General features: G+C 40.7%; 1 protein-coding gene across 2 annotated transcripts; it reads right to left on the bottom strand.

Annotated features, from left to right (window-relative positions):
* Window positions 1–6,142: 6,142 nt before the first annotated feature.
* Window positions 6,143–19,222, bottom strand: LOC104048640 (epidermal retinol dehydrogenase 2). 2 transcript variants are annotated; one of them, XM_064442681.1, is made up of 8 exons: window positions 19,136–19,222; window positions 17,932–18,289; window positions 14,084–14,215; window positions 12,498–12,597; window positions 10,675–10,819; window positions 9,543–9,665; window positions 8,910–9,052; window positions 6,143–8,582 (listed from the first exon to the last, which is right to left on the bottom strand). In XM_064442681.1, the coding sequence occupies exons 2-7, from the start codon at window positions 18,259–18,261 to the stop codon at window positions 8,959–8,961; spliced, it is 924 nt and encodes a 307-aa protein (XP_064298751.1). In that variant the 5' UTR covers window positions 18,262–18,289; window positions 19,136–19,222; the 3' UTR covers window positions 6,143–8,582; window positions 8,910–8,958. The 2 variants fall into 2 exon arrangements, with proteins under 2 accessions (XP_064298751.1, XP_064298750.1); XM_064442680.1 differs by lacking the exon at window positions 6,143–8,582 and having other exon boundaries at window positions 8,717–9,052.
* Window positions 19,223–27,573: the final 8,351 nt, after the last annotated feature.

Raw genomic sequence — 27,573 nt, 5'->3', positions numbered from 1 at the left:
ATGATGTGGACATCAGCCTTTGCCTGACCTCTTTGTAACTGTGGGAGGTACCCAGGCGTGGGGAGCAATGATGCCTCGCACGTGCCTGGTAGCCCCATGTCCAGCAAGTCAGGAAAACTGAGAGGCAGCCCTCTATTATTTGATGTGATATACATTGTAGGTATCTTTGCTATTACCTGGGGAATTCTGAGCAATTTCACATGCTGTAACGTAAAGGGGGGAATTGTGACTGTGTGTCCGTGTTTGACTGTGAACATTGACAGAAAATACTGCCATTGGTGTGGGATGGGGGAGTTACCTGGCCAACCTGAAGCTCTCCAGCAGCCTCCACTGTGCTCCAGATCTCAGCATACTTCAGGAAGAGCCTGAATCCTCTGAACTCATGCAGAAGGTTTTTTTTTTTAGGGAGGAGGAAAGAGGTGTAAACTGTTGGGCATCTTTTTGTAGCTTTCCATGCCTTTCCTTCCTTAGATACCTGTTTGTAATCCAAAAATAGTAATCTATTCTGCCAACATCCACTCAGGATAAATCCTCTTTCTGCCAAATTCTTAGCACTTTCTACCAAAATCATGACACGTGACTGTAATTGCTTGCTGTCCTTTGCTTAAAGACGTATCTCAGGGAAGCAAAGGAAAATGATCTCCCATACCTGAGAGTTTGTGGCTGGTTTGGCACAGGTGATAAAATGATTTTTTCCATGTAGCTTTCTATTTTATTGCTTTTTGTTGCTTTTGTTGAGGCTTACAGTTTTAGGAAAATTGGTTAGTTCTTTCTGAGTATGACAGGCTGAAATAAATATATCTGGAAACAAGTATTCCTTATAAGAAAGAGTCTTTGAAGTCTTTTCCTGTAGTAAACAGGCTTCATTTAATAGATCTTCTCGTGTTTGCAATCAGTGGAATATTATTTTACTGTTACATTTTAGCAACATTTAGGTCCCAGCCAGCAATGCTGAGGAGAAAGTGCAGTTGAAGAGCCAAGTGGAGGCAGATTGTGCTGTTGCTGCGGTAAATACCACAAGCAGAGTTTTACCCTTGCTGTGTCACCCAGGTGTAAGGCAGCAGCTACACTGAGACACTAATGCTGTCTTTGTTTGTAGCCACATCCCCAAAACCACAGGGTTACCAGGCACTGCTGCTGATATGCATTTGTCTAAACATAAAGGACAAAAACAGAAGTAAGCTTCCTGCTTTTTATTCTTTCTTGGTACCGCTTGAAAATTTTGAGTCTCAGAAAGCCAACCAAAGGGGAAAACTTCAATTTTTACATCTAAATCTGATCTTTGACCAAAGCAGCTAATCTGTTTTACAGGCAAGCTTAGATGAAGCAGTTTCCAAAGGCACGTTAGACTATTTATTACAGACACAGTTTAAGCATTGTCTACAACTTCCTTCTTGAATTAGAAAGAACGTAGTCCTGTTTTTTAGTCCCCTTTTAACAAATGTCACAATTTAACAAAACATAATCTTAGAAGATTTACTCTTCTAGGGTATAACAACATGTAAGCAAGAAGTCCCACCTTACCTGTGTGGCTCTCCTCCCTACTCCTGCAGCCATGCCGGTAGGCAAACATTCCTTATGCCTCATTTTCTCTGGCTAACCTAAGTGCCTCTTTTTACTGTCTTTGCCAGTGACCTAGAGCACTAGGCTTGAGGCAAACTGCATTTTAATCCCATCTGCAGCTCTGCTTCTGCAGCAGTGCTCTTTCTGTCTGGAGGAAATATGGGTAATACAAAAGCCTCAAAGAAGAATCCCAGGTATTGAAGTGTCTCCGAGTTAATTTTTAAGTTGTGCTTGAAAACCACGAAGGCTAATTCTCTAATAAGAAAGCAAACAAACCAGAAGCAAAAATATTTCATTGAAACATAAAAATACTAGCACAAAAAGGGTGCTTATGCACTTAAGAGCTAAGTATGTGCCACCTCTCCCTTTTGCACGCAATGCTAGTTAATATTAAATGCTTCTTCCTTGTGATGACATTTCCTATTAATAGTACAAGAGAAACACAATGCTGCAAGGGTAGTATTATCAAATTCTCCTAATATTAATCTTCTGCACTTTCCATTTAGATATTTTAACAGGTTATGTTAATAAGTATCTGAATACATCTATGTTGGAATAATAACGGAGGAGCTATTTTAAAGCTATTTTGCATTTGGCGGAATACAAACTACTAAAACTAATTAATTAGCATTAATTTATTTAGATATGATGCCATCTCCATGCTGGAAACATGCCTTTCATTTACAAAGTGCGTGTGGTGAGACTTTATCCCAACAATGCATCTGTTGCAGTTACGTGTGGTTGAAAACACCTAAGTTTTACATTGTACTAAGTGTACCACGATTCCCCAGCTGTTCAGGTTGTTCCCTATGTAGGAATTCTGTCTATTGCATCTGCTGATATCTAACAAACTTGTTTCTCATATAAAATAAATTATATTTCTCTTCCTGATTCTTACTTTAGTTATTGCAGTGGCTTCTGACTCTCATGTAAAAGTCTGTGCCTTCTCTGGAAAGGAGATTGTAAAAAAAAAATTCATTGTAAAAAAATTTTCATTAATTAGAAAGTCACTGTAAAGCCTTCGCATAGCAAGCAATCAGCTATCAAGAAACTATATGTAAGTTAAAGAACGATATGTAGTAAAGAAACTCCACCAGTTTACCAGGTGGTAAATATATCCATATAAGGGAAGCATGGTCCTATGTAACATGGCTTAAATACTGGAGGAAAACAATTTTCTTCCCATTTCCACTCCCGCACGGGCCCACAGTGTGGGCGCTCACCTCCTGCATTCGAAGGCATGGTTAGAATCATGGTTCTTCTCTAACTGACAGATGTTAATTTATGTGGGCACTCTCAGATTTACTAGTTCAGCAGTTAAGGCACTGCTATTCCTTCAGCTTCCAGGGAAACGTAAGCTAGAGATAACGAAGGACTTTAGATAACAAAGTAGACATCAGGTCTAGCCTGGTTTCCTACTTTAAGTTTATTTGCTGTCAGACTTTAAGTAGCTTTCAAAGACCTTTTCAGGGCTATCACACTCTCTGGCTTCTTTCAAACTCGTTTCTTATTCTGGAGTAGTTTCTATCTTATTCCTTATTTCCTGTTACCTCCTAGCATATCATCCCAGGCAGACAGGCAACACTGCTGACTCTTGAGCCAGCCCTGCTTAGCCCACTCTGTTACAGAATAGAAAGTATCTTTATGTATGTAAATGTAGGATAATATATATGGGCATGAAATTTGTGTTTCTATTAACTATGGAAAACCTAAAAAAAGTGAGAAAAGAAGAGTTAACTAATGCTTTGAAGATCATTTTAGCATACTTCTTAAAATTTAGTTTGTGTGGCTCAAAGATTTTCAAGAAATTTACATCTTCTGGGGAAACTACTTTCTGATACACATGAGCTAGGAGATACAACCCTACCATTCATATTTACCCCCCTTTCATATTTACCTGATTTCCTTTAATTATATATGTGCTCTCCTTCAACACTAGGCTCAAGTCCCTTGTATCATTCGTTATAGGACAGTTGAATCTTGTATACATTCTGTCATGTCAGAAAGTCAGGAAGCACTTTAAAACATAATACAGCTGAAAATTACATTCGGTCTTCCCTGCTGAAATAAAAACCAGAAGGTTTTAGAACAAAATTCATAACATCTATTTTGGATACACTCTTCTGGTGATGAATTGCCCTGAAGGCTTAGCCTTAGCAAGGCTCATCGATGCAACTTGGCTGACTGTATGGTCAAAAGGAAGAGTAAAATAAATAAAAATACTTGCAATATAGGCAGATGCTTAGAACTAACCCGTGGGCAACACCGACAGCATCTGCAGAGCTCTTAGTGTCTTAGAACATGGAAGTATTTCACAAAACTTGCATAGTTCTTAATTACCAGGTAAGACAGGTTAGATAATGGAAGATATTTGAATTTTATTCCTGGATGCTTTGTCTGTTTGTGTGTCAACGTCACAGTTGTTTGTACTGGGCTCACCATTGCTGCTACTTTACAAATGCTTTTTCCTGAAGGAGCTGAGTTTGGTAAAAAGTAAATAATTTAACAGTCTAAGTTATTTATTGAGTGATTTCTTCATATAGAACTGATGATTTTCCTGTTCCTAAAAAAATTTATTCATAAGGCCATAAATGTGTAATTAAAAATGCTAATAATTTTAAAATGCTGACAGTGAAAAGATAATTTTCAATTAAGAATTTTTATGATTTGTGGGTCTTTTGATTAAGCAATTGGGAAATGGAGGAATAAAGAAGCAGTTTCTGTCCCTACATTTTCTTTTTGTCTCCCATGAGTGAAAAATAGGGGCAGTATATTTACATATACGTTATGCCTGTCACTTCTACTATTTTTTTGGTGCTTCGGAGATTACAAATGCAGATATTGGAACAGAAAATGTGTTTTCCTTGCATGTCTGAACTACTAGTTGTATAGGACAATTTTCTGAAGAAGTACCTTTAATCATCAGCCCGTGGCTCGGTGGGATGAAAAGCAATGCTTCAAGTGACAAACTACTGCAACGATGCAGTGAAAAACATACCATTTGAGATTTCTGAATCTTCCCTCCATTAGATAGGATGGCTGCCCTGCTATCTGGGGAATTCAGCTGACCCAAAGTAGACATCTACGTCGTACACACCTGTAGACACAAGCTACCTAAACTCCATTTAATGAGAACACAACAGAGAAGGCATTCCTGGGTATGATTCATCTAAACCAGAGAGCAGTAAGAGATCAGGTGAATGGTGACTTAAACGGCACCCAAAATGCATGTTGAAAATATTAATGTGTTTTTGTTAACCACAAGCCTGAGAAAGAAGCAGTGGAGCAGGTGACAGAGCAATCACTAGAATGCCACTTCCACCGAGACAATACATTTGATCAATGAACACTCGGGAAGCACGGAGTTTATGAAAGCATTGAGCAGTGCCTCATGACTATTTAAATCACTGCTACCTCAGGCAGAGCTGCCAGCTGAGGTTGGTTAATGAAATGGATGGCCGCCTTATCATTTACTTGGCTTCAGCAACCGCTCTGTGCAATGGTAAATGGCAATTAAATCTGTATTCATTATTTTTTAAATTAAAGCAGTCAGTCTTTATTAGCAGTCTGTGGCCTCCTGAAGTATCTGAAGTATTGAACAGAGGCCCTGTATTGACTGAAAAAAGGAACTAGAAAAATCCATAATAGTAATCAAGGTAGAATTTTGATCTGCTAATAACTGAGCGCTTTGGGATGATTTAGGCCTTTCTACCTCATGAGGTATTGAAAATCATAAGCTAATATATAAAGTAATGATGTTTTTCTAGGTATAAAAGTAAAGAGATTAAGACTCTGTTTCTAGTTAGCCTGAAAATTGTACAGACATGAAGCCACCTTGTCCACGCCTTGTAACAGTGAAAAACAGGGACAGTACATTTATACATACTTTATGCCATTTTCACTATTCTTTGTGCCTCCCAGGGTACAAATGAGGCTATTGGAACGGCGGGATTCAGCCTTTTGGTCAAAGGCAAAGGTAGTGACAGAGGAACAGGGAATTTCCTGACTTCCAGCTCCAAGTCTATTCCTCCACAGTTGTCCCATTGCTTGTGCAAACTGTGAACTAACATCATTCCACGCGGAGGCTAAGAAGATACACGCTAGACATGAGTAAGACTTCCTTCAAACACTACAGAATTTAAAAATATACTTTTCATTATGAGCTAGTACATAAAACTAGCTTCAAATTGGCTTTGAGTATCTTGGTGTGCCTTTTTCTAAAAGCCGTCCTACTAAAATAATTTCCTTTCCTTCTCCCACTCTAACCTGTCTTGTAATAGATTCCCCATTTTCAGAATTACTGCTTGGTAAAGCAGGAGAATAAGGTGACACTAGGAACTCCTAGTATCTAGTAAGCAAGATGCCTGTAGTATGTGTTTCAACACTAAGTGAAATTAATGAGAATCTTCCCCACAGTGAGCCTCTCTCTTCTTCTTGGTCTGGCAGTTAACGAGTCACAGGGTGCCGTGTACCACGAAAACCACCTGAGCCCTCGCTTAGGTGCTCAGGGAGTGTCACAGAGTGGCACTGAAGTGTCCAAGAGGTTACAGAGATTGCTGAGAAATTAAAGTTGCATGTGGTTGCCACTAAGATTTATTTAAAGATGTCCGTTAGATTACAAGGTGACCCAGCATCATGCATATGTTTCTTTCCTCAGAATGCTTACAGTCAAGTATGATTAATGGTCTTTATAAGATACCTGATTCTACAACTTCGTCTATAAGCAAAATATGGTCTGAAAGGGTATGTTGTACTAATGCATATAAAAAAGAGCAAGAACCCATGTTTTATCTGACACCACGGATTATCTCTCTATTGATGCAGCAACACAGGTAGATTCAGCCCGTGGCTAATCCTGCTAAACTGCTTGTCTCTTCTTCAGTGGTTTTACAGAGAACCAGGATTGCTCCCAGTGGAGAAAAAAATGAAGACAAACTGCCTTCCAGTCCCATTTGCAGCTTCAGAAGTAACAGAATTTGCCCTGCAACATCATTTTTGTGTGGAGGAATTATGAGTAAGATGAAAGCCTCAGAGAAGGAAAGCACATATTTCTCAGGAGTTAGTTGTCAGTAACTCTGAGGTGCTTCTTAAGTGGCACACTGTTTCAAAACACAAAAGATAATTTCATATTAAAAACAGAAACAGCATCCAATCGCTGCTTCTGCACTTAAATAGGAAGGTCTCGGCTTACAGTTTTAGAATTCCGTTACAGGATCCATCACGCTTTTCTGTAAAAATAAAAAATATTTTCCTGGTATTTTCAAAGAAAAGAACGAGTTCCTGATTTCTAGGGCTGATAAGAAGATCTAACAGATCACTGTGAGGCTTAGAAAGTATAAGCTTTACAAATTCCTTCCTGAGACAAGTAGATTAGCCAGAAGAACGGAGTCAGAGAGTGCCCTTGGCTGAGCCTGCAGCAATATGCAACAAGGCTCTGCAGGGTGGCTACGCAGACTATGTGAAACATGGCTTAGAAAATAAAACATTGTTTCCTTTATATTATTCTTAATCTTCTCAAGTCCTGTGTATATAGATTGTAAACTTACAACTGCAAATGCTGGCAATAAGGTTGGCATATTTTAGTGAAAGAAACTAAAAATACCCAGGGTGCCAAAGTCAGAGCCCCTAGAATGTGCTCTTTGGCTGCAAATATTTCATCCCGACATACCCGATTTTTAAGGATGCCGAGTCCACCAAATCTTAACGTCACTAACAGGTAACTACTTCAAATGGGAGCCTCATTTTACAAAGCATGTTGAAATGTATGTCTTTTGGCCTCGTGAGCTCTGTTCATAAGCTCTATAGCACAAGCAATGAAATTATGTCTTAAGCATATTCAGGCCCACAATACATTCACAAATATAACGTCATGCCAGTTTGTATGGTCTCCTGTAACCATACTTAAAAACAATTGTTAACCTGGAGCCAAATCGCAATATTCATGTGGAATAAGGGAATCCCAATATTTAACATACTTGTTTACAGTTGAGAAAAGGATTGTTATTTGCAGGGAGCAATTTAGACTTCATTCCTGGCTCAGTAAGTAGGAAGAAAAGCATATTTTAATTACTGACCACCTAGAGAGTTTTTCAAAATAGAAAGCAATTAACCTTGCTTTCCATAGAGCCAAACTTTAGATAGCTTTTGCCTTCTTGGCTAAAATTTTCCCAGTAATATCTATAGTATAGTAGATAGTAATATCTACATTAAAGACTTTACTGACTGTATGTGCACTTTGAAAACACTGGGATTTAAAAAAACAGGTTTTTAATTGAAGTGTGCACTCTTACAGGCATTTGTAGCTGGAAGGGAGCTTGTAAGTATGGGGTTAGTTAAGTACAATAGAAATATGGTGACAAATGTGGGCAATAGATGACTGTTCAAGGTTGTCTTTAATTCCTTAACACCTTAACCTAATTATCTGGGCTCAGCAGGGTGCTTCAAAGCCACATCGGTGCCCACAGGGTCAGAGAAGAGAGTCAGATACCTATGGACTTCCCCAGTGTTCACCATGCGGCTGCCTACAGCAGATGCTCACCGCAGAGCCCATGTCTATAAACTCTGACTCTTCTGTTGTAGGAACAGTCTACAAAATTTATAAAAGCAATTAATGACCATATAAGTAATTTCTATAAAGGATTTTTTTTCTGTCTGCTTCGTCTGATGTTGGGCTTCATCATCTTTCATTTCTGAGTAGGCACATGATTTTTTTGCCACCACTTCAGTTTTACAAATGCTCTTTCTAAGCCACAGCCTTTGATAAATGATCCTGTATCAGCCTCTAGCCACAGATTAAAACGAAGGCACACATTTCCTGTGGAACTGTATCTGGAAAAGTGTGTGGTGACTAATGAGGAGCACGGTAAGCGGCACAGCACTGCATGTGCTTTATCAGTGCTTGTTGCAGTACACTGCTCTTCAGGACACAGGCTCCCCACGCAGCTCACCAGCCAGAGCACATCATCCCACAGCGCCCTTCTTCATGTCTGCTTTGTGCGAACTGCAGTGCTGCTTTGGCCCTGAAAGGGAAATACATTAAATGCTTTGTGGTTTTTTTTCTTTCTGCATGAACAGTAGCGTGCTTTTCTCATGCTTTGAGATTTTGCTCAGAAATTGAAGAATTCAGAGCATGAAATGAAGTCAGACATCCCTGCCTGGTGTTACTGATGTTTATTGAGAGCTTAGATAAAAGCAGCGTGCCATTATGAAATGAGAGGGCTGTGACTAAAAATCAGCAATTAAAAGACAGTTACGAAAGATTAAATTGCATGCTGACCAATGTCAAATATCATACAAGAAGCAAATTTTCTGTCAAAGAATAAACGTGATTAAAAATTATTTTTTACTGAAAATTTTCAAAGAGATGGCACTCGAGGTCTTCAGAATAGTTTGGTTTCAATCCTTTTTCTTCCGACCGAAGGCTTTATCCATGCTGTTGGTGATGTTAACGTAAGATTCAAAGAGCAGTACCATCTTTCTAGGAAGGAAACTGACGAGACAAACACCGAGTTAGCCTTACATTTTTTTACAAAAATGTACTCGATAAATAAATGATAAATATATTATGTGTGCTCAATACGTCTAACATCTGGCAATAACACACTTGGCGCTCCCATGTTATAAACGGAGGAAATGAATGACAGACCAAGCCATTTTGTGAAAGCCCAGCCAGCGGTGGAGGCAGTTACTGGAAACAGACAGTTCTAGTCCAGGCTTTCCTCTCTGTGTACCACCCCAGGAAAATTTTTGAAATTTCTATACCCAGCTATAGTTTAAGATGTATATTGGAGGCAGAAGTGGCCAGAGAAATGCTATTCACCTAGATTATTAAAAATTAAAACCACTTCATAACTTGGTCCATATAACTGGATTGACTGTGGGAATACTAACTAAAGGACTGTTTTTACTAAACTTGCCTGCTGATTTTGCAGGCATATGGCAAAAGAAAGACGGCAGTGCTAGGTGAGTCACATTCTTACATTTTGAAAGGAAAAAAGCGTATAGACAGAGGCATGATTAGATAAAACTTTTCCTTTTGAATTGCATCCATGATCTTGTTGGCTACATACTCTGCATCATAAACAGGAAGAAGGAGGTGGTTTCTGGTGAAACAAGAAACAAAGCATTAAAAGTTTAATTTTGAGATGAGAAATTATAAAACTTTACTTTTGAGATGTATTCTAACACAGAAATAATTTAATTAAATAATTTAAGAATTTTCCCCCTTCCTCTCAAGTAGTTTCAAAAGGGAGTCTCCAGTCCTCTTTGTTTCTGCTATCATCAAAATAAACCAAAAACACTTTGGTGATGTTGTGAATTTTAATGACTTTTGTGCAAGCCCTGCTCTGACCCTAATGAAGTTAATGCTCACAGTGGTTGTGGCATTGAAAACTGCCAAGCTAAGCCATACTGTATGCTGTTCTACACATAATAGTTCTGCCCTCCACACAGCTCCTCCTTTTCTACTGTAGATGTTGAGGTGACAGCTAAATAGACCAGGTCCAGGCCTGTTTCCAGCCAGGAGAAAGGCTGTGCTCTGCATAATATATGGTACTACATATGGACGATGGATGGTGGAAGCAGGAACCGTGCACTGAAAATCCAAGACCACCGGGGTATTGCTTTTCTGCAATGGCTAATTCGGTGCCTGCAGCCTCTACCATCACTGCAACAACACAGCAACCCACTAGATACTACCACCACAGCTACTGTCACTCAGATAAATATAGTACCTGCTAATACAGTTAATAATGATAGGTCATGGGTATCCTGACAGCCATAACTGTAATCACTGTGCCAAAGGTACTGGGGGCAAGAAACTCAACAGTGCCCATTCTACTGACAGATAAGGTTGTATTAAATATTGCTGTGCATCCCTAACCATTCCTTAACTGCGAGGTTATTATGCAGTCCCTGTTGCATGTCAGTTATTAATTGTATGCAAAGCTTGGATTTATGTCAGGAGACATAGCCGTTTGCGCCAACAGAGCCAAAATACTGAATTGAGCAGCAAATCAACCTTATAATAGCTAAAGGCTGAATATGGTATGTCTAGCGAGTAGTGATTATTTTTTTACAAATGAAACAGTACACAATCTAAGTTTTACTTACTGGGTTTGAAAACCTTTAGATAATTTAGTATTAATAAAATAGGGGCAAATTATGGTGGTTTTAATGCCTTGTTTTCCTGCATGATACAGTTCCGAATCTAAGGCTTCCATCATTCCAATGACGGCATACTTACTTCCAGCATAACCTGAAAAGTGAAGAAAAGAAATATCCAAAATATGTCAAAAGCACCACAGTGTTATATAGAGAATTTAATGCTTTGTAAAACTATGTAAGCCCTGATATTACCGAGTTATATAATTAGCAGTCTTGTAATTAGTATCTTAAGGATGCTGTGCACGTTGGTGATGCTAACTCTGAAGGTTACTGGCTTTTCCCATGATTGATGCACAGTTGTCTAAGGATAAGATTAATCCTTTCCAGAGGACTTTTTTTTTTTTTACTATAGAGAGATATAGGAAGATGAGCTTATTCAACATTTTATGTACATTTCCAGATACCCAGATACAAGCCAGGCATTCTTTCAATTCAGAATGTCTTCACCCTTTAATATCACAGCTTACATTTCAGTAAGAACTATTCCCAGTGGTAAAATCTAAATACCCTACTTATAAATGCTGCTTCAACCTATTACTACTTCTGATTTACCCTGCAACTACAATACTATTTTGTTTGCCCAGGAAGACTGAATCTTGTCTGATTTTTATTGCTTGATGAATGTATGGAACTCTCTAATTGGTAATAAAAATTTACCCTCACAAGGGCCTGTGCAACCTGATCTAAGTTGGGCCTGCTTTTATTTGGGGGTATGGACCAAATGATGCCCACAGATTCCTTCCTACCTAAATTATTCTACAATTTTGCAACTGTAAGGACCTTATTTTAATATAAGAATGTACATGTGGTTTCCTAAGGCTTTTTCAAATGTGTGTGAAAATAGATACAACAAAATCCGGTTTTGCTAAAAGAGTAACTTCAAAACTGGCAACAGAGACAGTCTGTTATTCTTCAGGGATTCACCCATAATGGATGATGGAACCACACAACCTAAAAGTGTAGGGGTAAAAGCAAAGGTGTAAAAAGTTATAGTACATGGATGGGCAGGTCCACTCTCATAAGCCTTACAGTTAAATGATGAAAGTTGGTTGTGACCTATTATCAATACTGAATCTGACCCAACAATAACGGGTGGCAAATAAACACTATGGTAACACTGTCAATCAGCAGAAGAAACAAGAGATACTTATTACACTGAAGTTCACATTCTCATAGGGCAACCTAAGATATACAGTCAGGATGTCAGAGAGGCTTGAGGAGAGACTAGGCAGCAGATCCAGGCTGATGAAATAGTCAGGACTCTAGCAGACAGCTCTCCTGAGGGAAACAGCTGAGAATATGGAGCTGACACAGTTAATTTGAATTTTTAATGACAATTTTGCCCAAATACCTTCTGGACCTGAAAAGCATTTTCCAACTAAATATATAGTTCTCGGTATAACTCTCAGATGTCTCAGGACTCTGAACATTCATCTACAGAAAACCTGGCATAAGAAAGTGTTAGACAACCTGTATGCAGGGCTCCCTCCCACTCACTGCACATGTATGAGTGTACTGTCCTCCTCCTGTGCAGATAAGACAGGCTGCAGTGACAGAGTAAAATCTGCAGTGAGCTAGCTCCCTGTGCCATGCAGGCAACGTGCCGCCATCATCCTCTTCAATACACTACCACCTCCTTCCGTACCTGCAGGCTCTTCCTGAGCGTTCAATATGTCAGTATAAACTGCTTAAGCCAAGCATTTATGAGATCTCCAAGAAAAGTTATTAGCATGTAGATCTAATTTGTAATGGCACTTGATGATACTAACCTGACATTCTGTAGGCTCCCAACAATCCTGCTGCACTGGCTATGCTAACCAGGTGTCCACGGTTACAGGTCATCATGGCTGGAAGAAAGGCCTTGCAAGTCTGAGACATATTAAAAAAAACACTTTACAACTAGACATGCCAAAAATATTGCATTCCTAATTAAGCCTTACAACCCGATTTGCTTTCTGGGCCTTCATTATACAAGAAGCCCAAGTGACCTATCTCTGTAAGAATGTATAAACGAGAGACAGTGTTTCCTTGAATGACTGCCCTCTCTTTGAAGACCTGTCAGCATTAAAATTGTGTTATTAAAAGCAGCAAAGTTTGTATTTTCTCTGCCTCCTGGTTCCTCGCGGTTTGAATCTTCTATTACCAAAGGTTTGGTACACAAGAGGGAGCTAGAAGCCAACACATGAAGGGGAGCTCAGCTGTTGATGGGCCCTATTTGTTACAAACTGAACTGCCCGACAACTTCGGCACCCCAAACCATCACTATGGGTGATACCAACTATATAAGAAGGAAGTTAGTGTTTTACGAGGGGGAAGACAAGAGCAGTAACAAAATGTTTTCAATAGCTGAGAAGTGCTGCAATGTCTATTTGACTCCAGATGTGTGTGCCTAGTACATGTTTTTTTGACAGAGGGCCAACGGTCCCTGTCCTCCTGCCCTGTCTCTTCAGACCTGTCAGGAGGAACATCTCTCCCTGTCTCTTTGCCCCAAGTATTTGGAAGAATGATGCACTGTGGGCTGGGAAATGCTTAGAGAACTTCTATCTGCAGTGATTTTCCTTTGGGAAATGCTGTTTAGCAAGGGAGTTGCAATGCTACATTTTCCCATGATTGCAGGAAGCTCATTCAGGCATATAACAACAAATGCAAGAAGGGGCAAGACTAATGCTCCCTTGCAACAAAACCTCCTAAAGGTCAACTGAGAGCCCAAATAACAGCAAACACTTTCAGAGGTATGAAAACACAGCAAAGATAATACAAACTATCCAGATTAGTTTTCTATGTATATTAAGCGCATGGTGACTAGGAATGGAAAGCATAACATGAGGACTGACACCAACACGTGCAGCATAGAATCACAGAATCATTTAGGTTGGAAAAGACCTTTAAGATCATTGAGTCCAACCGTAAACCTAACACTGCCGAGTCTACCACTAAACCCTCGTTGTGCCTCCCTGAATGCTACAAGTCTATTAGACAAAGTCTTCTGATGCCAGCAAACATCAGGAGCAGGAAAGTCACATGCCATCATGCCAGCACTACCTTCAGCCACAGCTGTTTCACAAATAGAGCATGTTTCATGACAGAATGGCACAAATGTTTGATTTACCAGAGAGCCCAGGCAGGTTTCTGTTAACGTTACTGAGACACAGCGGGGAGACTGTCGATTTGGTGCCTCTCCAGTTACAGGATGATTAAAAAAAAAAGCCAACAGTATCTTCCCTCATTCAAGGCTCTTCCCATCCTTATTCCAAACTGGGTTCCCTAGGCAGGTGCCACCACGGTGATTCTCACACTAAAATACTTGCCTGTACCTTTCGGTCACCCAGGAGAGAAAAAAAATAAAATACATTACCCAGACTTGAGAGAAGAAGTTGAGTCTTAACATCTTTTCAAAATCTGCATCTGAAAGGTCACAAAACTTTTCCCCAAGCAGCATGCCAGCATTATTGATTAGAATAGTAACGTCCCCAACTTCTTTTCTAACCTGAATAAAAAAAAAAAAGAATAAACAGAAAGCTTTAGAAGGTATGCTTGCCTCTTGTGCTTTATTTATGAAAATGGGTGGTGACATTTGCAATTATTTATATTTCTACTGGAAACATAAGTACGTATGAACTGTTGTACTGCACCAGATCAAAGGCCCGTCTAGCGCCATAGCCCCTTGTCTCATAGGGGAAAGCAGTGAAAAAAGGACTAGGACTCTAAGGTCTCCTCCAGTGTACTCCTCAACTTTTTACACTCTGCAGCTTAGGATCTTCCTGAGACAGATAAGGTATCTATATCTTCATAGTTAATATATCCCAATGATTTTTTTCCCCCAAGAATTTGTCTAATTGCTCCCTGAACTCCAGAATACTTTTGGTTTCCACTGGAGCCTAAGGTAATCAGTCACAAAGCTTTAGTGTGCGCTGTGAGCATGCTTTCATTGCAGCCTGAACATTTCTTGTCCCCTATTTCTGGTATTGTGAGTATTCCTCAGCCAAGCCTGTTCATCCCCCTCTTCAGCTAATTTCTACTGAACAGAAAAGAATTCACTGCAGATCCCTGGGGGATAGCAATCCTCTGAGTACAGGAGCATGTACCATGAAACTGATAGATAACATCACTTGGAGAGAAGGCCAAAATTACCATTAACTTCATTTGGGATTTTATAAAAAGATTTTATTCCATTATTTGGATTTATATCAAAGCAGATTGCCAAGATTTACTTATAGTATTAAGAATCAGGCTCACTGCAGAGATTTCTGTGCTAGAGGCAAACAGTTATTTGGTGTCTCAAAAATGACAGCATGATTGCAAAACCATAAAAATCCCAGATACGCTGCTGTCTGGCAATTTGGAGATAGGTTCTTGGATCTGATGCTCCAACATTTGACCTTGCTTTGGCTTTTTCATGGAACTTCAGTGTTCAGTGAAGACTCAGTTGATACTCCTCCAGCTATGTCAGGCTTTCTCCTTGTCATAGACAAGCAGGGCTCACATACCATCTCCTTTCCCTCTGCACAAATGAATGCAAATCTAGACACTGCTGAGTACGGCAGGGTTACCCAGCTCTTCCTTTGCAGGATATATCTGTGCTGTCTCCCCACTTGTACCTTCCAACTACTGTGGCAGTCCACATGACTTCATTATGTATTTCTCTAGGTGCCTATTAATTCTTCTCCTTATTATCGTTTCTACTAATTTTCTATAGGACAGGTTTGTAGTTTCACTGTGTCCTCTCAGGTGCTCTTTAAAACGGGCATATTTGCTACTCTTTGTTCCTTGGACACCTGTTACAGCAAAACACCCCCTCCCACATTTCTAGCTCATCAGATCCATCTCTGATTTCCTCCAGAATTCCCAGGTGGACACTGCCTGATCAGTGCCACTTCACCAGTTTATTCTAAAACCTCTTCTTCATCGACTTTGATGACCTGATTTGCTTCCTAGAAAGAAAGCTTCCACTATGGGAAAAAACCTAGCTTTTTCTGCCATGAATATCCCACATCAAAGCAACTAATTTAACTTTTCTGCTAGTGCTTTATCTACTGTGTCCAAGCTCAAGACTTTTCATATTACAAATTAAAAAGTTGCAGGGATTTCTAAGAGTAGACGAAGCCCCTGGCTGAGGAACTCTTGCTCTAGAAGAACTTCAGGCTCCTACATGATTGTTCAATTAATGCAGATACCTACAAAAATGTTGGTAGAGCTAACAATAATTTAACGCCTTAACACCAATTCCTGAATTTGAAACAGCTCTTTGAGTTTCTGCTTGTAGGTCAGTCTGTGCACTTCAGAATACTCTCTGCTGATACGGGCACAGCAGGCTGGAGCCCTGTGGCTGATTCGGTTAATGGGTTTGGAGATTGAGAATTACTTGAGTGCACAAAACAAACATTTTGAGACTCTGCTAAACTAAGATCAAACAAATAATTTCAAAACGTTCAGCATCAATAGGAAGGTCTAACAGAAATTACTTACAAAAGCTTAACCTAATCATTTTGGTGCATGTCTTTGCAAGAAGCAGATAGCATTCGTGGGAATAGGGATTTAATGACAATTTAAAATGTTATTTTTTAAAGACATTTGATCTTGGTAAATTCTAAAGTGAGTTTTTTTCTTGCAAAAAGAAGATTCTAGAAGAACTGCCATTTGATTTATAGTATCACTGCAAATAAAGATCAAGTGTTGCATATGAAGTACTGAACACAAGTTGCTCAGAATGATTTTTCATCTTGCTGGGAAGTGAGAACAGATATTAAGATTGTTGAAATTACTGGGATTCTTACTCCAAAATTGCAGGAGTGGTAATCAATGTCTTAAGACAGTGAGGATCACATCACCTGTACCGCCCAAGTAACTGGCAAAGATCGTCCTCCTTGAACACTGCATGTTGGGTCAGCACAGAACATTCAACAACTTGCTCATCTCTGCAGACATACTATTATAATATGATATATCCTTGCCTGCACTGTCCAAGCAATGGAATTTTTTCTGTGCACTGTTAGTTGGCTGTGCCCCAAATGCTGCTAACAAGTACGGGAAAAATAATAGCTTATTGACTGCAAGCATGAGAATTGCAGTTCCAGATACTTACAGATACTGAATCCAACTTAACCTTTACAAGTGTTTTCCCTTGGGAACATTTCTTGAGGAAAAAATACTTACTTCAAACTTTCATAGCCATGTTCAGAAAAAATTTAACTGTTTTGGTTAAAATTAAAAGCAACAGCACAAAACAAAGAGCCCCCCACCCCCCTCAACAACTCACAGAAAGTGAATGTTACACTTCAAGGCTTTTCCAAACCAATCTATCAACATTCACGTGTAAAGAAATATTTTAGCTAATTTCTCTGATGTATGCCTTCAGACACAGAATGTCAAAGCTGTGACTTGAGAGTCATGTATATATGTACATACACTGAGAATTTAACAAAAGAAGAATTTGTCCTTGGACGTAACGGCAGAATGGCTAACTGGATTATAAGTGAAGTTATACTGGGAAATAGTTTCAGGCAGGATGTAGTTAAAGGACAAGTAAAAATTAATAATGTTCATGTCCAATTTATGGACTCCGATAATAGAAAAAAAAAAGTAGTTTATAAAACGTAGGTCAGCACAGCTAAAGAGTCTCATTTAAAATGGAGTCCTTCTCTTCCTTACTTTCCAACTGGCTTGACCAAAAAATAAACTGAAGCTGAATCATCAATTTGACTGAAGACCAGCCATGTCCTGATGGTATTTCTGAAACCATTACACCCCGCATCAGCCTTACAGAACTACAGTTTTATAAACAAAGGGTCAAAGAAAAAGACCCTTCCCTTATAACTTCCACTAGGTTTTTAAAATTTTTTTTATTTCTTGACACCTTAAAGAAGTTTTAAAGCTTAAACAAGCTAATACATGGAGCTAACATCTGCTGTATGTTTTACCCTTAATCTAAAAGAAGTTACCATCTCATAATGAAGACTAGAAATAGTGTAGACTAGAAATCTTGACAGAACAGATTAAACCCAGTTACTTCATTGTGAACATCGTTTCAGTTCCATCTAGAAGCTACTTGTCAAAAAGAGAAAATCACTGCTCTACATGATTATTTCCCTTTAGTGAATAGTAGTTTCTAAAAAAAACCCCAAAATTAATCAGCATATACTATTAAAAAGAAGCAAAAAAATCAGAAGCAAGAAACCAAATCAGAAGCCAGAAGCTGTACCTTACCTTGTCTGCCTGTTCATAGACCTCCTCCCTATTGCTGCAGTCACAGTGGTAGACAAACACTATTTTAGCTCCATTTTTTTGGGCTAATCTGCTTGTTTCTTTGTTACCTTCATCATCAATGTCCCAAAGAACCAAGGTTGCTCCCAAAGGAGCAAAGTTTAAGGCAATCTGCCTTCCAATCCCATTTGCGGAGCCAGTAATAAGCACTATTTCCCCAGCAAAAGTTTTTTTGCGTGGAGGAAATACGAGTAAGATTAAATTCTCAAAAAATAAAAAAATTAATAATTTCAGGAACTGTAGTATCTTCAGGATGCTTCTGAAGTTGAACATGATCTTTTCAGGCACAAACACTGCTCCTCTGTTACACAAACCCAGAAATACAACATGTTAGAATACTGAGACATTGACTAAAAAAAGAGACCAACTTTCAAACAGCTATTTCGTTCACATTGTTCTTTCGTGCAGCTACAAAATGTAACTAAAGACTTGTTTTGTGAAAGCTGCCAGCTTCTTAATGGTAAGATTAAAGCAAGTATCTTCTGTTAGATCCTACACGCCTGCTGTTTTGTCCCAGAGCGCTCAGCTACCACGTGGGTTTTTATAGAGGTTTAGTAACATATATTTTATGTGGCAGTAGCTATACAGTACTTAGTTTTCATTAGGAAGGTGACATTAGCTGAACAAAAAAAAAAAAGCACCGAAAACCCTGGCGTGGTGCCAGCCTCAGGAAGGGAGGCATCCGCCTCAGCAGAAGATGTACCTGCTGTGCCGGAGAGCAGGCAGCAGGAACGCATCCACGCCGCCCAAACCTCCCCGTGCCGGGGGCCCGAAGCCACAGAGCGTGTTCTCACTTGCAAGGAAATTACCAACCCCGCTCACAAGCGTGGCCCTGCGCCTTACGAACCCTGCGATTTCACCCTGCACGTAGCCCACACCTCTTCTTTTGCCGTGTTTCGGAGGGGAACGACAAGGCGGAGGTGCGCCAACCACCACCACCCCGCCGGGCCCAGCCCGCTGCCTCCCGCCCTCCCGCCGCCCGGCAGCCGGGCTGCGCTCCCCGGCCAGGGACTCCCGCCTCCCCGCGGCCGTGCGCCCCTCGGCACCCGCCGCCGGCCCGGCTCCCAGCCGGCCTCAGCCCTCCCTCCCGCTCGCCTTCCCTCCGCCGGCCGGCCCGGCCCGGCCCGGCCGGAGCTCCCGCCCTCACCGCCGGTGCCGGCTGCCCCTCAGCCGCCTGCCCGCCGCGGCACGGCCGGCCGCCCGGCCCGGCCTGGCCTAGCCCGGCCCCCGGGGGTTGGCTCCGGGCGGGGGCGGGGGCGGGGGCAGGGGAGGCGGCAGGGGAGGTGGCCGCGGCGGTGGCCGCGGCGGCCCGGGGAGCCGCGGAGCCGGAGTTGGCGGGCCTGTGCGTGAGGGGGTCGGGGAGGCCGCCCGGCTGTGGGGACCGGGTGTCGGTCCCGGGCGGCTTCCCGAAGCCGTCCCTCTGCTGGGCGGCAGCCTCTGCTCCCGCGTCGTGAAACCGAGCTTCGCCCGTCCCTCCCGCGCCCGACCCGCCCGAGGCAGCCGCCCCGGGCTGGCACCTCGCGTGGGACCTGAGGGACGGCCTGGCCCAGCGCTCGGAAAGCAAGCGCCCTTTCCTCCCTCTGCTGCTGCCTTACTGGAGTTAGGAAGTTAAACGCTACCCGCTTGGTATCATAAGTTACTGTTCTCCAGCTTGCCTGCTTGCTGGAATGCGAATAAAAAGGGAGATGCCGATCATAAATGTCTCCCTGTGCAACATGGAAATCGCCTTATTATCATCGTTTCACATCTTTAAAATGACACTTGTGGTTCCTCAGTTTTCCATACATACATTACCCAGTCTTAAAACTGCAGCCCCGCACCACCGTAGTGTCAGTACTTTTTTTCCGAGACTCAACAGAAACCTGTTTTCCCACTTAGGCTCCTAAGACTCTGCTTTGCATGTTATGTTCTCAGCTTGCCTCGACCACCGTGACATCTTCCACACACTGTTTACGTAAAAAGGCAGATGAAGAGAGCACTACTTATTTCCTGCACTTTGCATTTTAAATAAGCAATACCAAAGGTCTTGTCTTGTTTATCAGCCAGTCATAGAAGGAAAGAATTTGAATAAAATCACGGTGCGCTCTGGACCACACATCTTTGTCGTAAACACAATTCACATTGTTGTCCACGAGGAATCATGGGGGATTTTTCATTTCAGCTGAAATACAATGGTAGTTCATATAATTCGATGCAATTTACACCACGAAATGTGGTGGAAAATTCTACCACTGTCAGTGCTAACAATAATTGTATGTAAGTTATGTACTTCCATGCACAATTAACTCTGGCATATTCTGTTTAGATCCCAGCAAAAGGTGAAGCTGAAATATACCCACTGAGGCTGAAGGCAGGTCTCAAAGCCTCAATGAACCATGGTTCCAAACAAGGTGCCAACCTATGGAAAATTGGTGGGGAAGGTAAGTCCAAGTGTCTTACACTGTTATCAGTAATTACATGGCAAAAAAAAAATCTCCCTAAAGACGTTCAAGGCCAGGTTGGATGGTGCTGTCAGCAACCTGGTCTAGTTAAAGATGTCCCTGGCAGGGGGGTTGGACTAGATGATCTCTAAATGTCCCTTCCAACCCAAGCCATTCTATGATCCTATGAAAAGCAGCAGATTATGGGAAGGAGAAGGTGGCGTGATTCTGCGATGGCTTCCTGGTTGTGGAACAAACCAGAGGAGGTGCTTGTTTATTAGGACAACATTTCAAGGTAAACCACATTTGTAAGGAATGGTGTTGCCACCAGAACCTTCCAATCTGTAAGATAACAGGAGGAGCCTGTTTCCAAAGCGCATGGGTATGCAAGTATGTAAACAGCTATTTTCCCAGCTTACGCTGAACTGCCCTAAGGAGCAGCTAGCTATAATTCCATAAATAACCAAGATGAGAATGATGATTAATAATTTATATACCTAAATGAGAGGCTTCAGTATGGTAGTGGAGGGTTACAGCTCATTGCTAGCTTTAGAGAGAGAGCAGACATAGTAAGTGACAAAGGACTTGGGGGCTACACAGTGTATTTAGGATAGGTCACATTCTGCTCACCACCAGCTAGATTTGATGGCTCCCGTTGAGCCTTGTTTAGCATTTGGAAATCATGTGTGTGTGTGGCTTTTTGTCCCAGTTTTGTCCCAGTGTTTCTAAATGTTGAATTTTGTTGTCAGACAGAAACATTTTCTTCTGGCTGCTGTATGCACAGTAACTAGCCCCAAACTTACCTTTCTCTGCATTGAACTTTGAACAGCTTGTACTGAAAGCTCCATTTCGTAAGTGATAGTAAAAACACAGTTATGAAATTGTCTACAAGGTTTGACTACACTGAAAAAAAAATAATGCTACAGCCAGAGAAGCCATGCACACAGTTCTGTGAGAGGTGTTTTTATTATTGACCTTCCAGTAACAAACCTTCAGATGGCTGGCGTTAATTTTAATTATAATGAAGCTATTAAATATGTGAAACAGGGCAAATGCACAAATAGGTCAATTTAAAAGTTAAAGGTACCCCGCTAACAAGAACAGAAATAACCACACAGCTAAGAATACCTAAAACTGACAGTCCACCAGCATTTTTGTGCATCTCTTGTGTACTTTGTATATACTCCATGTTGCGAGAAGTTACAGCAAGCAGATCAAATTAAGCCTATCAAGCAAGTCTATCACAATAATTCACTATCCCGCTCTTTTGACTACATAAGAATTGCTCAAACACACCTGCTAAAATCTACCCATGTAGACTTGGCTGTGATTTTTTCGTGGTGTAAATCCTCTGGCACACTTGCAGTTGACAAGGTGATAAAGATGACATAATATTTCAGTAAGTATATGTTTGTTGTTTTACACCTAATTGTCAAAACTGCTTTAGGCCGTGAACAGTCAATGCAAGTGTAACTCATTTTATTGGCCTCTTGATTGGTAGTGAAGATTAGAGAATTACCTCCTGTTCTCAAACCAGCTGGACCATTCAAATATTTTCAGTGGTTACACATAGACCAACATATTCTTGTTACTGAGAATGTGAAGAAGCTTACTTGCGAAGTGGTGAGGCGAATGATATTAAAATGTATTGTGACCTCTGAGCTGCAGTATATACTTTAAATATAAGTTTTTAATTGCTAGTAATTCTTGCATCCCAGAGCTTTTTATAAACAGCTATTAAGTTTGTATCAATATATTAATAAGGCATTCATGTATTACCAGTATGTAAACTCTACTGCCAAAAAGAAAAGAATGGGTTTAGTAGAATGAGATGGCTTTAATAAAGTGCTGAACAAATAATTATATTACTGGTTAGCTGAATGGCTTGTGTTTGTCTTTTTAAAACATAATATAAGCCGTTCACATCCTGCAAAGAGATGTGCCAAAAAAATGCTTTGATAAATACAGACAAATTAAGTGGTTTTTAAATATTTTCTGACTAATTTATGCAGCATCTAATAGTACTTTAGATCTCTGCTGAATTTTCAGAAGAATTTTATTTCAGACATTCAGAAGTAGTCTGATATCATATCAGTGCTAACAGTTAATGCAGTTGTGCAGGTCATGTGGTAAAAACATTTGTATTCATATATTTGGAGAGACAAAAATAATCCGGATGTGCCTAATGCCTACAAAAGGTGAAATATTCAGCACCGGTAAGGACTGGCAAGGAAAAGGAGCTCTCTGCAGGTCACTAGTATTCAGTGATGGTAGTGACCCGATATTATTAAAAGAAAAAAGTCCAGGTTTATAAGGGCCTGGACAAGACATTTATAGCGTCTGCCTGTGATACTGAATTTAGTCACATTATTGACTTTTAGGAGTAATCCAATATGGGGCACGAGATGAAATACGGGAATGTCTTATTACACAGGATATGCGACAACCTTAACTCTCCTGCCCTTCTTTAATAATTTCAGCTTCCAGAAGGGCAGGGAAAACTCAAATTATCTGTGTCAAAACATTCTTTTGATCCATAGAGGTCAAAGGTGTCAGTCTGAAATCTCACCAGATAGGTAAGGCTTAACCTAAACAAAATCAAAGTAGTGGTTTTATTAGTTCATCAGAAGGAAGTTAAATCCTCAGCACAAACTTATTGTATCCCTTGGATCTGTGCATATTGTTTCTAACAGCTTTGGGCAAACCTCAGGACTACAGCAGAACACCGAGGAGGGAATACACTCTGCAGTGAACCTGTCATTTCTACCTCAAGATGAAGTTGATCAGGGATATGAAGGAAGAGGTTGAAAAGGAGTTCCAGCTCCCAAAACTTGTATCCTGAGTCAGAGCATGTGTTGCTTTATTTCCAAGGAACAACAGGGAGAAGAGAGGATGTCCTTTCCTATGTTGTTTCTCCTAATTGATTCAATATACTTCATCACACAGTTAGCCAAATTGATTTAATTTCCAGTCCAAGTGTTGAAGTGAAAATTATGAATTGCTGTATCAGATGGCTGTAGCAGTCCAGGAGACAGGACAACTAGAGGCAACTGCAGCTATGGGAGGATTTGTATTTCTCATAGGCATTTAAGACTTTTAATATTGTAAAGAAAATCCTCAGCTATTGAATCCTACAATAAGCCTGCAGAGGTGTTGCGGCTCAGACCTCTATAGCTATGTAGGGACACCTCAGCAGGCCTGTGCATGCCACGGACATCTTCAAAGCTGTTGCTCATCTGCATCTGCATCTAACCCTGCAGATGCTTAATATGCTGTCCATTGGTAATCATGATGCTGGTCAAAGGGCAACACCACTCCACGACCGAGAAGGTGCTTGGAGTATACGCCTAGCCAGCACCAGGTTTGTGCTCCTTGTGATCCGGCAGTATCCAGATGTGGTGTTTGTGACAGTGCAGTCATAGCTGGTGTAAGTCACCCAGGGCACCAATGCTTCTCTGCTGCTTCAGTCCAAGGAAAACACACAGCTGATGGTACTGTTCCTGAGGAAGAGGGCACAAAGCACAGAGCCCAGTGTCATTTTGCCTAAAGACACTTAAGGATTTAAGCTGCAGAACCCCTAGAATTTGTGTGTCCTTTGGAAAAAAGCTACTGCTGACTGTGCTCTTCACAAGGAAAAAGCCAGGCATCTTGGAGGCACATTTAGGCAAATGAACAGAGGACATAATGATAAAGTTTTCTCTTGTATATAGGCAGGTCAAAAAGAAAACCATCTTTGCTTCCCTGGGTGAAATGTCCATATTCCCCAGGAGGAGGAGCTGGGGAGGAGAATGATGCCTTCTGTAAGTTAGACACACAAAGTCTTTTCTGACCAGTTCTTTCTATCAAACAGTATTCCTTGTCCCCCAGTTAATTGAAAAGACTGAAATTATTTATGACTATGGAACTATATATTCCTTTCTCCCTTTAACTCTTCTTAGCTTGAAGCAATTGGGCTATTTCACTAGGACTGGTTGTTTATCTGCATGTGGGTATAATGGCACTTGAACATACTCTTAATCAATTTGCCTTTCTTTTTGTATACTGAAAAAATGAGTTATTACATTAATGACAATAGCACTGAGGACGACAGAGTTGAGTTTTCTGATCTCACTGAGCCTGACTGAACAGTACCTAGTGTCACTGTGCCACTATAGAGCCTGGCAGTGATGGGTAGGGAAAAGGAAAGATGGTATTCCTGCTCAGGAAGGACTTTAATTGAGAGATCAGGGACTCTGGACTCAAAGAGTAGTGAGATAGTACACGGCAGAAGGCAAAGGGCATCTGCTGATGGACGAATGGGCACTTAGGCAGACAAACCGTTGTTTTATAGTAGTTGGAGCTTTCTTAAGGCATGACATGATGCATCTAATGAACTTTAACAATCAAATAGTCTGAAAATCACCAAACAGAGAATACTGATGCCAGGAAGCAGTACAACCAGGAGATCAGAACAGCTGGAGAGTATGAACAGTGCCAGAGAAACACAGAAGATCTCAAAGCTGTGCAGGAACTGGAAGGGGAGGTGACTTCAACAGTGAAGGATATTATTAAAAAAATAATTTCCTCTGAGCATTTCTCTTTACTGACTGCTATGCCGATTTATTTTGCTTCAGGTTAAGGTTAGTTACTGCTTTAATCACTCTTTTCATTAAGATATTGAGAAAACTGCATGATGATGGTACTCACATTTCCACAAAGAGGGTAGAGGAGTAGATATGTTGGCATGCTGCCATCTTTTTTGGCCAGGCCTCACCATTGACTTTGGCTTTCTGAGGGCCCAGAGGATTGGTGCTGGGGCAGTGAAGGTTGGTATGTTTAAAAGCCATTTGCAGGCGCTACATGTTGTGAATGGTCATGATGCTGTGAACAGATTCATTTTATGCAGCACTGGCAAAACTCCCTGAGTCTAAGGGGTCACTGAACAATTTAGAAGGAGAAGCTATTGCTTCTGAACCTCTTAATCTAACCTGTTTAAATAATTTTGGTCTCAGTTACTACAGAGAAACTCAGTATGATGGATACCTGGGAGTGAAACAGCTCCCATATCTCGAGTCTACTGATCCACAGCTTGGTAAGCAGAGTTTAAGCATGCATGGGCTCCCATGGCAGTTCTTCAACTAATTTCTACTGCTTCTGTTCAGATGGAAGCTGACAGCTTTTTTTCTGGCTGATGGGCAAAGAATGAGTTAAGCACTTTCTGAGAATTACTTTGTCTCATTAACTGTGTCATTAGCTGTCATAGCTTGACAGCTATGCGGTATTAACAAAAAATAAAATAAAAAAGATATTCTTCTACGGAATATTTTTTAAGATGGAGAAATGTGGTGGAGTTGAAATTTCAGCCCCATTTCCCACCCTTGTCAGCGAGTTATTTGCAGAAATGAAGATGGAAATGTAGAGAAATGTGAAAGTCACACTGTAAAACCCATTTATACTGCAGGTCATGATTGAAAAATGCTGGTGTATATGTTCTAAGAACGGCTTATGTGGCTTATCTGCCTCAACCGCTTTTATGAGAGAAATTCACCTATTATTTATACTGCTGCTGCCATTGCCTTCTGCTCATGAGAGAAAGAAAAAGCATTACCAAAATAAGAGTTTTAGAATATTTTCCAGAGGCATTGTCTAAGAATTAAGATGCAGATTCTCATAGGAGCATAGGAATAGTTTTCATAACTCAGTGTCCTGTAATTTTATATGGATTGGAATCGAGATGAGCTCTGATCAGAGGTCTGTACACAGATCTCACTGTGGGCTTGGATTGCAGGTTGATGCATACATTTAAATTTAGTAGGAAAATACAGAGTTTATAGGATCTTTTGCAAACAGTCACTGCAGGGCTGGAGAAGACTGGTGAGAAAGAAAACAATGGCAGAAATGCAAGAGGCAAAGGTCACGTATGCCCTTGTATACCTGCAGACATGGATAGCTATGGAAAGGTTTAGCATTTGTAATCTGCGTAGAAGGGGATATGCCAGCCTTCTCCTTGAGGAAGCAGTGCAGTGCAGTGCTTTTAACAAATCATTTAGCAGAGCGATGTGCTTTTGTGATGACTATTTAACCTTGAGAGATTTCATTCCATGGTTTCAGCAAGGCTTATAGTAAATGCTCAATTTAGGTAAAGTCAAAATCTAATTAAATAAATTCAGTCTAAATCCCTGCTGGGCCAGTAAAGATTTGTCTGTCAAATACCTCTAAGCATTTTCATTTTCTATAGCAACAGTTAATTGGATACGCAACTGTCAGCTTAAATGCTTTAAATGAGGCTGATGGGATTAGTAATTGAATGCTCAGATTAATGATTTACAGCTATCTTTGCTACCCTGTTCCTTGCTTACAGCTATGTTCATGATAGCTCCCTACCCTTATCAGGTGGGTGGAGTTGTGGTCTGTAACTGCAATATTAGTCAGGATATGATGATGTACAGTAATGATACAGATATGATGTATTAATCAGTGCATTCCTGTTGATATGTGTAACTATTTTTAATACTGTGGGAAGCAAAGGATTATGATTGAAACATTAAAAGCAGAAAACCTAAAAATAGCCACCTAACCCCCATAGTTAGGACTGGAGGTCTCAGTCTTTCTCCAGTTTGATGTATACATTTGTCTTTCACAGTTTGTGTCAGAAAGCAAACTTCAGTGTTGTGGGTGGTGAAATTGCAGCCGAGGCTGTGAGTGGAAGCTGTCAGAGGGATTAGAATCTTAGAATCATAGAATTATTAAGGTTGGAAAATACCTCTAGGATCGTCAAGTCTAACCGCCAACCCAACAATACCATGTCTCCTAAACCATGCCGTGAACTGCCATGTCTACACATGTGTCAAATACCTCGAGGGATGGTGACTCCACCACCTCTCTGGGCAGCCTGTTGCAATGCCTGACCACTCCTTCAGTGAAGACATTTTTTCTAATATCCAATCTAAACCTCCCCTGACGCACCTCTACAAGAGACGGTAGGAGGTGGACGAGATGAAGTCTGTGCATTGCCAAAGCAGCTGCTCTTGGAGAAAGAGACCAGACCGCAAAGCTTATACAGGTAGAGGGATCTCTTTGGTGGTGCTTGAATCACCCATCTTGGTGGGAACTGAAGAGAAGCATGAAAGTTTCAAGACTCTGGTAGGAAAGTGGTTTCACTATTCTCCGTGTGACTTTTTAGATT

This window comes from Phalacrocorax carbo, chromosome 2 (genome assembly GCF_963921805.1).
Source record: "Phalacrocorax carbo chromosome 2, bPhaCar2.1, whole genome shotgun sequence".
In the NCBI taxonomy this organism is placed as follows: Eukaryota; Metazoa; Chordata; class Aves; order Suliformes; family Phalacrocoracidae; genus Phalacrocorax; species Phalacrocorax carbo.
The sequence above is the reverse complement of the archived record's forward strand: the minus strand, read 5'-3'. Positions and strand labels throughout refer to the sequence as shown.

Coding starts and splice junctions, on each gene's coding strand:
- LOC104048640 (XM_064442681.1), bottom strand. CDS start 18,261: ATGTTCAACTTCAGAAGCATCCTGAAGATACTACAGTTCCTGAAATTA. Junction 14,216..17,931: donor TCTATGAACAGGCAGACAAG/GTAAGGTACAGC, acceptor TTTTTTATTCAG/GTTAGAAAAGAAGTTGGGGA. Junction 12,598..14,083: donor ACTTCTTCTCTCAAGTCTGG/GTAATGTATTTT, acceptor AATATGTCTCAG/ACTTGCAAGGCCTTTCTTCC.